Source organism: Eurytemora carolleeae, unplaced genomic scaffold (assembly GCF_000591075.1).
Source record: "Eurytemora carolleeae unplaced genomic scaffold, Eaff_2.0 scaffold534, whole genome shotgun sequence".
NCBI classification, from domain to species: domain Eukaryota; kingdom Metazoa; phylum Arthropoda; class Copepoda; order Calanoida; family Temoridae; genus Eurytemora; species Eurytemora carolleeae.
The window spans coordinates 137,889-154,249 of record NW_019396436.1 but is presented as its reverse complement, the minus strand read 5'-3'; the positions used below and the strand labels follow the sequence as shown (position 1 = coordinate 154,249).

General features: G+C 34.4%; 2 protein-coding genes across 5 annotated transcripts in view; both read right to left on the bottom strand.

The window, feature by feature from the left end:
- LOC111703309 (semaphorin-1A) overlaps positions 1-6,516 on the bottom strand; it is a 41,861-nt gene extending 35,345 nt beyond the window's left edge. For 2 of the 4 annotated variants that reach the window (XR_002765591.1, XM_023475211.1), the window contains exon 1: positions 6,370-6,516. The gene's annotated coding sequence lies outside the window, so the exon portion shown is untranslated. The other 2 variants (XM_023475213.1, XM_023475212.1) reach the window with 2 other exon arrangements.
- LOC111703301 (collagen alpha-1(VIII) chain) lies at positions 270-3,694 on the bottom strand (the record flags this gene model as incomplete). Its single annotated transcript, XM_023475198.1, has 3 exons — positions 3,676-3,694; positions 552-781; positions 270-329 (listed from the first exon to the last, which is right to left on the bottom strand). Coding segments are annotated over exons 1-3 (309 nt in total), but the record flags the coding sequence as incomplete, so codon positions are not given.
- Positions 6,517-16,361: the final 9,845 nt, after the last annotated feature.

The following is a 16,361-nucleotide window of genomic DNA, read 5'->3' as shown; positions in this document are numbered from 1 at the left end:
TAGTATCCCTGGTATCCCTGGTATTCCTGGCATCCTTGGTATCCCTTGTATCCCTGGTATCCCTTTTATCCCTGGTATCCCTTGTATCCTAGTATCCCTTGTATCCCTGGTATCCCTGGCATTACTGGTATCCCTAGTATCTCTGGTATCCCTTGTATCCCTGGTATCCCTTGTATCCCTGGTATCCCTTGTATCCCTGGTATCTCTGGTATCCCTTGTATCCCTGGTATTCCTTGTATCCCGTGTATCCATGGTATCCCTTGTATCCATGGTATCCCTTGTATCCCTAGTATCCCTTTTATCCCTGGTATCCCTTGTATCCCTGGTATCCCTTGTATCCTTTGTATCCCTTGTATCCCTTGTATCCCTGGTATCCCTTGTATCCCTGGTATTCCTGGTATCCCTAGTATCTCTGGTATCCCTTGTATCCCTTGTATCCCTGTTATCCCTGGTATCCCTTGTATCCCTGGTATCCCTTGTATCCCTGGTGTCCCTGGTATCCCTTGTATCCCTTGTATCCCGTGTATCCCTGGTATCCCTTGTATCCCTTGTGTCCCTTGTATCACTTGTATTCCTGGTATTCCTGGTATCCCTGGTATCCCTTGTATCCCGTGTATCCCTTGTATCCCTGGTATCCCTGGTATTCCTTGTATCCCGTGTATCCATGGTATCCCTTGTATCCCTAGTATCCCTTTTATCCCTGGTATCCCTTGTATCCCTAGTATCCCTGGTAACCCTTTTATCCCTGGTACCCTTGGTGTCCCTTGTATCCCTGGTATCCCTAATATCCCTTATATCCCTGGTATTTCTTGTATCCCGTGTATCCATGGTATCCCTGGTATCCCTGGTATCCCTTGTATCCATGGTATCCCTGGTATCCCTGGTATCCCTGGTATCCCGTGTGTCCATGGTATCCCTGGTATCCCTTGTATCCCTGGTGTCCCTGGTATCCCTTGTATCCCTTGTATCCCGTGTATCCCTGGTATCCCTTGTATCCCTTGTATCCCTTGTATCCCTGGTATCCCTTTTATCCCTGGTACCCTTGGTGTCCCTTGTATCCCTGGTATCCCTAATATCCCTTATATCCCTGGTATTCCTTGTATCCCTAGTATCCCTGGTATCCCTGGTATCCCTGGTATCCCTGGTATCCCTTGTATCCCTAGTATCCCTGGTATCCCTTTTATCCCTGGTACACTTGGTGTCCCTTGTATCCCTGGTATCCCTAATATCCCTGGTATCCCTGGTATCCCTTGTATCCATGGTATCCCTAGTATCCCTGGTATCCCTGGTATCATTATTTTCTCTCCTCTCTTCTTAAACTAAAAGTAAAACTTGGATCTCTTGGAACTTTTAATGGTTCAAAGAAAACAACTAGCTCTGTAACTTATCCCTCACCCACCCCTCCTCATTTCCCTCACCCCTCCTTCATTTCACCACCCACCCCTTACGCATACTGCACAGTGTATAGTAGGGTGTGGGCGATGAAAAAAAGGTGGCCGTTTGGACTACACTACAGGAGTTTCTTTTTTACTATTTTTAGCTTAGTTTGTACGTTTTTAACCTCACTACACTACAGGAGATTTTTTACTATTTTTAGCTTAGTTTGTACGTTTTTAACCTCACTACACTACAGGAGCTTTTTTACTATTTTTAGCTTAGTTTGTTCGTTTTTAACCTCACTACACTACAGGAGCTTTTTTACTATTTTTAGCTTAGTTTGTTCGTTTTTAACCTCAGTACACTATAGGAGCTTTTTTACTATTTTTAGCTTAGTTTGTACGTTTTTAACCTCAGTACACTATAGGAGCTTTTTTACTATTTTTAGCTTAGTTTGTACGTTTTTAACCTCAGTACACTACAGGAGCTTTTTTTACTATTTTTAGCTTAGTTTAACGTTTTTAAACTAACTCCAGGAGTTTTTTTTTGCTAATTTCGACGAACGTCAGGGTCTTTGTTTTGAGTGTGTTTATAAAAGAAGACCTATTTTCGTAATAAACCCAATCGATCCCTGCATGTAAATCATCCCCGCATTCCTTTTTAATTTAGAGTTACTTTTTACGCAATAAAAAAATGCTCCCTCTAATCCCGTTCTCTTCTTTCATTCACATCTTTACATCTCATCTCCCCCATTCCCTTCTCTTTCTCCTTTCATTTAACTACCACAACCTTCCCTCATTTTCCGTCTTATCTCCCTGAATTTTATGTAAATGATGAAGAAACGTCTGGTTTAGATGCTTGAATATCTTGAATATAGGAGAAACTAATCTTAGTTTAATCCAGGCTTATGAACAAACTTGGTAAACCTCAAAGACTTTCTGTTTCCAAGACGGCCATAAACAGTAGATTGTATACAAACTACCACGGTACAAGGTACAATATTATAGCTAAAGAAAAAAACACACAGAACATGTGAAAACATCTGAATCACACATTCAGAGAATTTACTTTAATTTAAAGCCTTGAGTCATATTTTCTTTTGTTCGGACGTCTTGTAAAATCTTTGGTAACCCCAACTTAAGGTAGGTTCTGTATTATCAACCTAGTTTAGAGAAAATACAAGACTTTTTTACTTTTAAGCTTTCAAGATTCAGAATTCTTGGTGAACCACCATAGAGCTTATCCTCCACAGAATACTTTAAAATACTTAACCAATCATATTTTTGTGTGGTTCAGTTTTGAGAAGTAAAACGGGGGGGGGGGGCTATGGATTTAATTAGATTTGGTTTGATGAAGGCTGGACAGATTTTTGGAAAAAGGAAAATAATGTTTAGATTTCAATAAATTGTCATGTGAAACCAGTTTTGGTCGCGCTGTTATTTTAAGTTCGCAAATAAAAATAGTATTTGAATTCTTAGATTAGATTAAATAATTAAACTTTGAAATATCATAGATTTACACCACCAGTGCAGGTTGCAAACATATGGGGGGTCGGTACAAGTATACGAATTTTGGACCCCCCCCCCCTTCCCTCTACTATCAATTTTGTTATTTTAAGTTATTTTGTATTTATTTAAGGTTAGGCTGGGTTAAGACAATTTCTGGGCCAAACGCTGCGGCTAGGAAAGGCTAAGGGGCCGAGCACTGCACTGCTAGGACAGGTTAGGGGGCCGATCACCGCGGCAGGACAGGCTAGGGGGCAGGGCGCTGCGGCCACATGACCAATTTTATCCATCGGTTACATACGAGATCCATGTACNCCCTTAGAGGGGTCCAAAAATTGCACACTTGGAAATAACCCATATGGAGTTAATAAATTTGAGTTCATCCAAAAATGTTTTCCTTTATTATCTCATTCAAAGCTTATAATATCAAAGGTTTACACAAACATATGGTGGTTAACAAATTTGAGTTCGTCCCAAATCTAACAAGAAAAAGTAACACTATGACTGAATCAACAATTTCATTGTTACGATAAAATGTATAAAAAGGCGCCGACACGACGTGTATATTCATGTTGAATTAATCTTTGTGTCGTGATAACGGAGCTATGGAAGTGAGAAGGAAAATACACCTTTAGCTATTTTGCGCTAAATCTAATATATAATTCATCTTTTTCATCTTTAAATAATAAATTACTTAAAATTCTATTCCCATGGAAATAAGGAATTGTTGAAAGACTAGCAAATTATATTACATGAAAATAGAATACGAATTTTAATTTGATTTAATATATACCTTCCGAGATGAAGCCCATTCCCAATTTAGAAAATACTGAACTAAAAGCTCTTTCCACCGAAAGATAAGAATTTACAAGTTTTCACTGCTCTTGACAAAGTTTACTCTCTTTAACAAGTTTCTCCAGTTTGAAGTCTAAGGTTTAATGACATCTTAAAGAATTAGAACCTGCGTGTGTGTCAGCAGACCATTATCTGCAGAAACTAAATGGAATTTTCAAGTTTGAAGTTTCCCGCATTTGACGAATATATGACGCAAATCTGGTTGAATGCCGGGATTCTTGAATTTTCCTGAAAGTTTAGGACATTGAAGATCTCATTTGATCCCAGGACAGATTTTCACTACAAACTTTATAAGTCAGGTTCAGACTCCTCTTTTCGTATGGAAAGGTTGGATTTAAGGTGGGGGAGGTGATAGAAACTGGCCTTAGGTTCATGATCTTCATGATTTATAGTGCAGACGTAAAGTTTTTGAAATTGCTAGAATTGGATCGAGGATGCAAAGGTTTTCTAAAAAATTGAAAGGTTGGGCAATGTTTGAAGCAAGGGTTGAAGAAAGAAGAGGTTTAAGGTCAATGAAGGAGCTTAAGAGAGTATAATAGTTGGAGCAAGATACTTAAGCATGATTTCAAGTGATGACACAGATGGCAATACTCTTGAAACCTTTATCTGAACAATATTGTGGAAGATAAAGTGAATCGGGCATTTCCATCTTTGTATATGAGGGTCTATAGAAACTACGCTTACACTCCTTTGCAAACAGAAAAAATGACAAGAGAGATTGCAGAATGAAATGAAGACAGATTGGAAAAAGAAAGATAGAAATATAAAAGAAACATGAAGCAATGTTGGTGAAGAAAAGAAAAAAGTGCAAGGAGAATGGAGCTTTGGGTCAGGATAGACTCAAATGCAAGGACGAATGGAGGAAGTTTAAAGAACCAGATGCAAGGAAGAATGGAGGAAGATTAACACAAGGTATAAGAAAGAATGGAGAAAGATTAACACAGGATTCAAGGAATAACGGAGGTAGATTGAAAGAAGAAAATATAAGAATGAACGGAGGAAGATTAAAGAACAAGATACAAGGAAGAATGGAGGTAGATTAAACACAAGGTATAAGAAAGAATGGAGAAAGATTAACACAGGATTCAAGGAATAACGGAGGTAGATTGAAAGAAGAAAATATAAGAATGAACGGAGGAAGATTAAAGAACAAGATACAAGGAAGAATGGAGGTAGATTAAAGAACAAGATACAAGGAAGAATGGAGGTAGATTAAAAAAACAAGATACAAGGAAGAATTGAGGAAGATTAAAGAACAAGATACAAGGAAGAATAGAGGAAGTCGAAGCGGAAAAAGAGCAAAAAAGAAGTTGTGAGAAAATAATCTCCAGAACAAAATAAAAATGTTTACTGCAATTTACTTTGTTGCATGATAGAACAAAGCCTAAATACTTTCTTCGTTCTGAAGTTCGGGGGGGGGAGGGGTATGATGAGGAAGGTGAATGGGTATGATGAGGAAGGTGAAGGGGTATGATGAGGAAGGTGAAGGGGTATGATGAGGAAGGTGAAGGGTATGATGAGGAAGGTGAAGGGGTATGATAAGGAAGGTGAAGGGTATGATGAGGAAGGTGAAGGGGTATGATGAGGAAGGTGAAGGGGTATGATGAGGAAGGTGAAGGGGTATGATGAGGAAGGTGAAGGGGTATGATGAGGAAAGGAGAGGGAGGATTGCAGTATTTTCTCAGAATAAAAAGGTACAGAAGTCAGAAAGAGGTATGTATGTTCAAAATTGAAAACTTTTATTAAAAAACTTAGTTTATAAATATTGAAACCTGAAAGCGTTTGAAAATTTTAAATTAACTTCTCTCTGTTAATCTCCAGGAAACTTATATCCGTTGAAAGAGAATTTATTTTGAAAAGATGAATATTTTAGTATTTTTTCAATTCAGAATAATATAAATTTTTAAATAAATTACTTAATTTCTATTTTGAAAACTTTACAAATGCACAGTGTACGCATAGTTATTTATTGTTGTTTAAAATGCGAGTGGCTTAAAAATGTTGTTATTTTAATTCCTAAATGTAAAAGAAAAAGGAAGCATGTCTAATCGGCTTAAGCTTCTCTTTTTATTTTTATATATCATATTTTTAGGCTAAAAGTTGATTTCTAATTTTCATCATTAAAATTTTTTTTTACAATTTTTAAGTTCTATTCTTAAAGCATAAATCAAACAATAAATATTTTTTAGTGAATACATTATCATCATCAATACTTAATTTCAAGCAAAAAAAAATCAAAGTTAATAACATTTGCCTAATTTTATTTTGTTTAAGATAAACTGTCTTAATTTACAAACATGCAACTTATATATCCTTTATTTTGAGATTTTTATGATAACATTATATGTCCAGGATTATAAGTGCAACAGTTGGAGATATATATTGTTATTTGAAAAAGTTTACGCAAAGAAACTTTTTGTTTTCTTTGATGCCTATTTTTTATTTATTTCTTTTACTTTTAACAAAGTAATGGCAGTCTTTTATGTTAGATTTAGTATTTGCAAAAACTCTTCTGTGGTTTCTCTCTGAGTAAGACGGGTGATTTATCACCCTTATCTCTTTCTGTCACCCCAGCTACTATCTTTATATATTTTATTCTATTGTAAAAAAACATACATTTGCCTTTTCTCACCTTTGAATGAATGTTCTAAAAAAACAAGAGTATTAAGATTCTTCGTCCCGTCTCTCCGGTGGTTTCTCCGGCACTGTCGGATATCTCAACTCCGTTCTCTACGGAGGTACACGTGACACTAAGATCCCGACAGTTTAAACCAAACTGGTTTGACGAAGGAGGCTGGGCAGGCACCGACCTCCGCTACAGCCAGGCCAACTTCATTATTTTATTTTTTCTTCTTCTGATTAGTAATTTGCAAACAACTCCTAGTCTGATGGGTCACGTGACACCCTGAACCCTTGACTCATCGTCTCATGGGAAAGGATCAAGGCGTGGATTTGAAAACATAAAAGTTGCGGATTTTCTCATGAAAGGAACATCTGCGGATTTCTCAGGTTGGGAGTTTGACTTAAATCTGGTTGAGAAGAGCTGAAAGGATTTACAGGTTAAGAATGAAGTTGGTATAATTCTACCCTATCAGTATAATCCAGGGGTTTATCATATCATAACAAGTTCAGAACGCTTCCTATCACAAAGTTGGTTTTGCTAGTTTGAGATTTACAGTTTTTCTCTCTTTTTTCTGTCGTTTTTCTGTAAAGTACACTTCTGATTTTGATATTTTAGGCAAATATAAATATATATTCTAGGCTTTTGTTACGCGTCGCACCCATCTTTTATTCCATCTTCTGTAAGCATCTTCTCGTTGTACAACATCAAACAATAACAAAAAAAAGTTCGCGGATTCAATAATATTTTTTTCGTGGACTTTTTGTACAAACTTTGCAAAAATTAAAAATGTTGGAAACAAAGTTTTGTTACTCTGAGCATCTATAAACCTTCCCTGGGGTCACGTGAGGTCCCACTAAAAATGTGGGCCGGATCGGTTCAGCTCGTTCGACTTTCAGTCGTTTTGATGTTTATCGGTCACAAACAAACAAACACACCAACAAGTAAGATATATATAAATGTAAATCAAATTATATATTATACTGTTTGTTATTGTGCAGCACACTGTACACTATACAGTGAGAATATAATTAATTAATACATGTCTTGATCACATTATAGAGACGCCATCTTATTTAATACATAATAACATATATAAGGCTGCAATGTAATGTATGTATAGTATTTATCTATTACTATAACTATAGAAATAATCAACTATAACTTATAACTATAACGTATGTCGTAGACCTTTGATATTGCAAACTATACATATTCTGATCTAATATTCAAAGTTAAAAACCCTGTAGGTTTGCATCATCGCAATGGGTGGCAAGGATACAGGGATTAGATTAGAGTTTGAGGCGAGAGTTCAGCTCCTTTTTATGTCATGATATGTTTGTCTGTTTGTTTGTTTGTATAGAAAAATAATTAATTTCTATTTTAAAGATTTTTAAGATCTCTCTAGAAAATACTTAATCTAACTTTAGAAAATGTAAATATTTCCAACGCCGAACCAAATTTATACAATGACATGCAGAAAATAAAAATGATATTATAAATGAGAATCAAAAGCTTTCACTTAATAATAGTTGTGAAAGTTCAAAAAATTTCTAGATTGAACCATTTGCATTAAATAAAGTTTTAGAAATCAAAAAAATGAACAAAACTATTTAGCACTCTAGGCTACCTAATGGTTTTGTAATGACAGAGTTACATTAAATACAAAGTTTAATCTCAGAATGGATTGGATCAAACATTTGAATAGATAGTTAGATTGATGGATAGATAGATATATAGACACAGATGCATTTAGATTTAGATAGAATAGATAGAATAGATGAAATAGATAGAATATGATGGAATAGATAGAATAGATAGAATAGATAGAACAGATAGAATAGATAGAATAGATAGAATAGATAGAATATGATGGAATAGATAGAATAGATAGAATAGATAGAACAGATAGAATAGATAGAATAAATAAAATAGATAGAATAAATAAAATAGATAGAACAAATAGAATATAGATAGAATAGATTTCAAAACCTTGACCCATGGACCATACTTACTGAATCAAAAATATTTTTTTTTTACTACAGGGTTCCCACAAAGAATGAGATTTCAGAGACGCCAGTATGAAATTTATACTGTCTGTTTCCTTATATTCACGATTTTCTGCTCCCTTTGCCAAATCATTAAATAAACTATTTAAAGGCCACGTTTAGGACAACGACTTAATTTGAAATCGGAATCTTCATATTTGAAGAGTTTAAAGTCAACTTTACAGTCTCATGTATTGTGGGTAACCCTGTAGTTAGTTATATAGATAGATAGATAGTTAGAAAAATATTGCAAGCAGAAAGGATGGATAGAAAAGTAAGATGAATCTAGTATAGAATATAACCTGTATGTATATAGAGGTTTAGATTGAGATATATTGTTCTTAGTTTATCTGAAACCAGGATAGGAATAGGGAGGAGTATGGAGTAGAGAGGAGTAGGGAGTAGAGAGATTGAGGGAGTAGAGAGAGGGAGGGAGTAGAGCGGATGAGGGAGTAGATAGGAGAATCTATGTAAGAAAGTCCCGGGAAAAAAAGTTTCTGGAAAAAAAAACCTGGAAATAAAAACTTTGGAAAAAAGTCCGAATTTTATCAAGTCCTTGGAAAAAATGTCACTGGAAATAAAATCCTGTGTTTTGGATTCCTGGGACTTTTTTTCCTAAAATAGTATGGGGGCTGCCAATAAAGTCTCAGGAAATAGGATCCCAGGAAAAAAAGTCCTGAAGAAAATAAATCCGAGGAAAAGAAAAACCTAGAATTGTGAATCATGCATTTTCACTTGTTAGAGGACTTTTTTTCCGAGGACTTTTTTGTATAAAATTATACTGGACCCAGAAAAAAGTCCCAGAAAATAAAGTCTCGAATTGGTAGGACTTTATTTCCAGAGACTTTTTAATAAAAGGACTTTTATTCCACAGGACTTTTTTAGTTTGAAATTTTAGGACTTTTTTTCCGGAAACTTTTTTTCCAAGGACTTTTTTGGCGGTTACCTAGATAGGATGAGAGAGTAGAGAGGAACAGGGAGTAGAGATATGAAAAGAGAGATAGATAGGAGGAAGGGTAAGGGGGGGTCAAGATAGGGGGTACAATATATATACACTGTACAGCACGGTAAATTAGTGGTCCAGGTTTAAAGTCAGTGAGCCTTAAATTACGAATCCATTTTCACCCATTAAATAAATTTTCTTATTTTCTATTTGATATTTTTTAGTGGGTTATGTCTTTCAAATATCAAAGTATATAACATGTTTAATGACACTGTTGACATATTTTGAATTAGAGATCTAAATATGATTGACAATATTTCAATACAGGTCCGATATACTTCATTATAGTTAGTTTTACGTGACAAGGTCCGATATACTTCATTATAGTTAGTTTTACGTGACAAGGTCCGATATACTTCATTATAGTTAGTTTTACGTGACAAGGTCCGATATACTTCATTATAGTTAGTTTTACGTGACAAGGTCCGATATACTTAAATATAGTTAGTTTTGCGTGACAAGGTCCTATATACTTCATTATAGTTAGTTTTACGTGACAAGGTCCGATATACTTCATTATAGTTAGTTTTACGTTACAAGGTCCGATATACTTCAATAAAGTTAGTTTTGCGTGACAAGGTCCGATATACTTCATTATAGTTAGTTTTACGTGACAAGGTCCGATATACTTCATTATAGTTAGTTTTACGTTACAAGGTCCGATATACTTCAATAAAGTTAGTTTTGCGTGACAAGGTCCGATATACTTCATTATAGTTAGTTTTACGTGACAAGGTCCGATATACTTCAATAAAGTTAGTTTTACGTGACAAAGTCGGATATACTACAGTATAGTTAGTTTTACGTGACATACAGACTTCACCAATACGTATACAAGAACCGGTTTTGTTACAAGTAAATAAATGCAAAAATGTTAAAACAAATAGAAAAACCAGGTTTAAAGGATTGAGGTTTATTTCGTGTTTAAGTAAATTATCTCAGACAAAATTATTGATCAAACCAAACAAAACCCCCACTCAGGGTTCGCAGGATACCAGGAAGAGTTAAAACTGCAAACAACATTTTCTAATAAATCAATATTTTAGTCATAAAAATCCCTTTGCTATAACGCGCCACCCTGTCCCCGCCAACCCCCACAAAACTTAGTTTTATTGTTGTAAAAGTTGTTTGATTAGGTCTTAACAACTAGATCCAATATAATAGCACACTTTTTCTTAATACTTTCTCCCTCAAAAGTTATAATTTTTAAACTTTTCTAGTGATCTTTATTTATTGGCTAACAACCGAAAAGAAAAAGGTTGTGTAGGCTATATGTGTAGTATGCACAGACCGAAGAAATAGTGGGTTACAGAGAGAAACCTTTAACTTTCTATGTATGAAAATATGAAGGTTCAGTTTTATATTCTGCTCTGAATACACTATCTCTATAGTGAACGGTCATAATATACAAACACTACACTATAAAAATGCTACCCTTAGAAAACGCAACCTAGGCTGTATATTTTATATTTTGCTCTGAATACACTATCTTTATAGTGAACGGTCATAATATACAAACACTACGCTATAAAAATGCTACCCTTACAAAACGCTACCTAGGCTGTATATTTTATATTCTGCTCTGAAAACACTATCTTTATAGTGAACGGTCATAATATACAAACACTACGCTATAAAAATGCTACCCTTAGAAAACGCAACCTAGGCTGTATATTTTATATTCTGCTCTGAATACACTATCTTTATAGTGAATGTTCCTTGCCACAGTTTTTTAATGCCTGAGTTGATTATTTGTTGTATTCGTATGATTTATCACTCAAAGCTTTTTCTGTGGGTTTATTAAACTTATTTAGATTGAAGTCTCTGAGAAATAAACGTTCGGAACCTTATTATTATCCTTTTGTTATGGAAAGCGTTGAGAAGAGGAAGGCTTACAATCCTATCTTGAGAAATACCGCACGGTAGTTATAAAGAGTTCATTAGGTCTTTAGGGAAATCGCTAAGTAGCGAAACAATAATATACAAACACTACGCTATAAAAATGCTACCCTTAGAAAACGCTACCTAGGCTGTATATTTTATATTTATCAGCAAGAAACCATTAATGTAACAAAGGTCTAAATTGGTAGAGTTATTGGATTACGTTTTGTTTCATGGGCTTTTGAAATTTGACTAATTATATATTCCATAAATGAATGTGAATAGGTCTTGTAAACGAACCAAAACCTTTCATTAACTCATCGTTCTATCCTCCGAACATGTACAAGGAGCCCGCCTAATTTTAATTAAGTTTTAATGCAGTTTTCTCCAGCTTTGAACTATGATCCTCTAGTTTTCAGTTTGTGTAAGAAGCATCAAAACTTTTCTTCCGAGTTTATTTCTCCCAAGAATGCAAATATACAAAACTAAAATTAGAGGATCTTACTCCAGGGATGTTCAATTTATCATCTCTCTGCGTCCTCTGCCTTTTCGTAGATATTTTCAATGAAAAAAGCACGAAAAATTAGTTCTATGATGATACAGGATTTGCTCTCTACATTTTTTACATCGTTTAAAGTTTCTGTCTCACCTATAGCCCCCTGAGTTTACCCGAGGCTGTGCCATTAGCATATCCTAACCGTACTAATTGTAAACTTTGGAAATAAATCTTTGCGTATTTTCGTAAATTATTTGGAGCATTTTGAATTTATTTTAAGATCAAATGACGTGTTGGATGAATGAAAAGGAGTGAATGAAAATGACAAATAGAGCAATTAAAGAAAGTGCTTATGACGTTAAGCATTGACATATATGACCAGGCCAGGTCATGGGCGAAATTATCATAGTGTCGCAGTGCGCGCCATCTTTTTTTAAAGTTTATAATTTTATACTATTTTGAATTTTTTTATATTTAAGTCAGTGGCTAATTTTCATAAAATCCAATCTTTTTCTTCAAATACTAACTTTTATAGAATAGAAAATAGTATTTCATACTATACTAACTTGGGAACAGGAACCCAGCTATTATACTAACTTGGGAACAGGAACCCAGCTTTGTCTGGAAAATAAACTTTCTCAGAATGTTTTCATAAGACTATTTGGGCCCTTTTAAGGGAACTTAGAATTTTAAATTAGACTAAGAACATTCCCGTGGTTCTACTTCGTTCCCGTCATGTTCCCATATGGAAATTTGAGGCAAATCGGTTCAGAGGTTCATGGGTCATGATCGGACAAACAAACAAACAGATTTTAATTGTGAAATATGTTTTCATTTATCATTTTCCAATAGGAAAAGTTGAAAAAGAGAAAATAGTAAAAATTCTATTTAAAGAAAAATTAGAGTCTAGGAAGTCGAGGGAGGGGGGTGGGGCGTGGAGAGAGGGAGCGAAGTTTATAGAGGGGGGGGGTATATTGGGGAAGGCGAAATACTGTTCACCCTCCCCCCTTAGTAGCGCCATTGTTTACACTAAAAAAATGGGTGAACGCTGTTAAATGTTAATGTTTTATGTCAACTTTGTTAATTTATCTCGACAAAAGAATACTGTTGAGTTAATAAACCTGTTAATTATGCTTCAAGTATATTCAAGTCTTTAGGTTTAAGCTGTCCTTTGCAACTTGGTAATAAGAGAAGTTTGGAACCATTCATCTTATTCAAGAGAACCAGAACTTGGCCGTGTCTTAATTATATGCAAATTACAAGGAAGGGGAGTATCACAATATTTCATCAACAAATTCTAATCAAAAATATTATTATATTTTTGCCAAGATGACGATTTAAGAAAGTTCCAGAAATTATTCGAGGTTGCGAGAATACATAAATACACATATTTGTATTTTACTATATTACTTCCAAGAGATACAAAGTTTAAAGCTTGTCTCTAATCTATAGTAGTAGATAAACCTAATTTTCTGAATCGTATATGTCCAGAATGTGCCGCACTTTTAAAATGCTCCACCAAGCCGGGTCGGATCTGTCCTTCCCTGCTCCACTAGGACGGGTTGGACATATCCTTCTCTGATCCACCAGGACGGGTCGGCGCTATAATTTTCTGCTCCACCATGCCGGGTTGAACCTATCCTTGTTTGCTCCACTAGGACGGGCTGGACCTATCCTTCTTTGCTCCACAAGGCCGGTTTCCTATCCTTCTCTGCTTAACCAGGTCGGGAAGGACCTATCCTTCTCTGCTCTACCAGGCCTGGTTGGATCTATCCTTCTATACTCCAACCGGCCGGGTTGGATGTATCCTTCTGTGCTCTACCAGGCCTGGTTGGATCTATTCTTCTATACTCAACCCGGCCGGGTTGGATGTATCCTTCTGTGATCTACCAGGCCTGGTTGGATCTATCCTTCTATACTCCACCCGGCCGGGTTGGATGTATCCTTCTATACTCCACTCGGCCGGGTTGGATGTATCCTTCTATACTCCACCCGGCCGGGTTGGATATATCCTTCTCTGCTCCACCAGCAACTTTCAACACTAGAGTTAGAAAAGAATGTCTGCTAAAGATAATATTTGTTTTGATATTGAATCATGCAACCAAAATATGCATCACGCTAGACTATACAGTTGTTGGTTTGACATTGAATCATGGAACAACAATATGCATCAAGCTAGACTATACAGTTGTTGTTTTAATATTAAATCATGCAACAACAATATGCATCACGCTAGACTATACAGTTGTTGTTGACCATAGCAACATGAATTGACTTAAATTTGACAACCAATATACAATCTGTCAAAAAGAAGTAAAAGGTTTTTTTTACAAAGAAAGATGTTTTATAAATATGAATATCAATCAAATTAAGTAAAAACTGTTTTTTTATGTTTTGATTAATATTTGATAAACATTAAATTAAGGAAAACGTGTCTTGTTGATGTTAATTTTCATAATTATTTTATAGCAAAATAAATATAAATTTTTGTTTGGCGTCCTCACGGTTGGCTGGCCTAAACTGAGATAAAATGCTTAAAAATCAATAAAAAATTGAATTTGTGATTTATTTCTGAAACTTAAATCTTTCTCAAGTTTACGTTAAAACTGCGTGGAGAGTAAATGCTTTATCTGACCAAACATTTATAATAGAATGAAGTGGGGGGGGGGGGGGAATAGAAGAACTATAAGCTGGGGGAAATCAAAACCAAGCAGGAGTCAAGTGATTCCCCTTCCACTTCCTCAATTAAAACTTGAAGATAATTTAAAATGAAAAAGGTGGGAGTGGTTGGAACTTCTGAGAATTTAAGTTTGGGGAAGATTTTAAACAGAGGGATTGAATTTAGAAGAATGAATGTTCAGTAAACTGGAAATAATAAAATTAAGTTACTTAAAAAAATTCATAAGAAAAAAATCTGCTATACCTAGTTTAAATAATTTTTTCATTCAAGTCTAGCTTAAAGGAAATAAGTGTTTTCCAAAAACTAAATTTTTTTAATCCATGTATCTTTGCAACCTGTTTTCATAGTTCTAGATATTTCAAACTATGAATTCTGTTAGATGAAATATCAAAAGTTTACCCCAACAGGTTATAAAGGTATAAAAATGAGAAATTTGAGTTTTTGGCAAAGACTCAGTTTCTCTGAGTAATTTCATCTCATTTATTATTAAGTTTTAAATTTAATTGAATGCCTTAAAAATCTGATTTTATTTTTTTAACGAAATATTATCAAAAATCTTATTTTTCTTCATAGAAATACATTCGCAGATGTTTAAGGCTCCAATTATTGTTTTACTGTGAAAATGTTCTAATTATTGTAATATTATGAATATCAGATAACACTTAGTATAATGATGATATTAGACCCTATTATGTTTGTTTAAGAAACAAGAACCATCCTTTGATAGAATTCACAGTACATAATATGAAGATGCATGCAAAGAGATATATTTATACATAATAAAAAGCTCAAAGCGCAGTTCTCATATTTTTAGATGATCCGATACAGAGAAACATAATTTTGTTTTGGTATTACGGTTTATTCTGATTAATTATACAGAGGTCATAACTTTTGTGTAAAATATCGCTAATTTACAACATTTAATCTCCATATCTACTGTAGGAACTTTTAAATATGAATGATAAGTGGGCGTCAAACATTGTAGAAATCCAGCGTATGGAAATCGCTAGATATTACAACAAGGCGTATTTTCCGGGAGAACATTTTTATATTTTTGAGAAATTAAATAATCAGTGTAAAGTAGATATAATTTTCATAAAATCCTTTTATTTCAATGGTAACACAGAATTTAGTGAAATCATATTAGCATTATTGGAGAACTTTTCTTATATTTTTAAGAATTTATTTTTGTAAAAATAAAACTGTACATATCATTTTTATAAAATAGTTTTTTTTTGATAGTAACACGCAATTTTATGTAACCATATACACAAAACACATATACATCCTCACAAAACATTAGCTGCTTGAAATGTATCTAATAAAAAGTGTAGCACATATAAATCCTCACAAAACATCAGCTGCTTGAAATCTATCCAATAAAAAGTGTAGCACATATAAATACTCACGAAACATCAGCTGCTTGAAATGTATCCAATAAAAAGTGTAGCACATATACATCCTCACAAAACATATATATTCCAATGAGATATATCCACAACAAAACATATCCAGCACAAAACATATCAAAGTACAAAACATATCAAAGTACAAAACATATCAAATACAAAATGTCTTATATGTTTGATATGTTTAGTAGTTGGATTATGGATATATTCTGCTGATATGTTTTGATTTGATAGGATTTGTTTGATGATATGTTTCGCTAGGATATGTTAGGCGATGATATGTTTCGTATGTGCTCCACATTTTTTGCGCGATCACTTTTTGTGATGGATTTTGAATTAGAGATCAAAATTAAGTGGAGTTTATTCCGATTCAGCTTTAGACTTACTTAGGTCTTGTAAATCTTGCAATTGTGGGTTTTCTCCAATTATTTTGATCTTTATACTTAGGATCCCTGTAATGTAGTTTCATTTCTCTAGAGAACTTTTT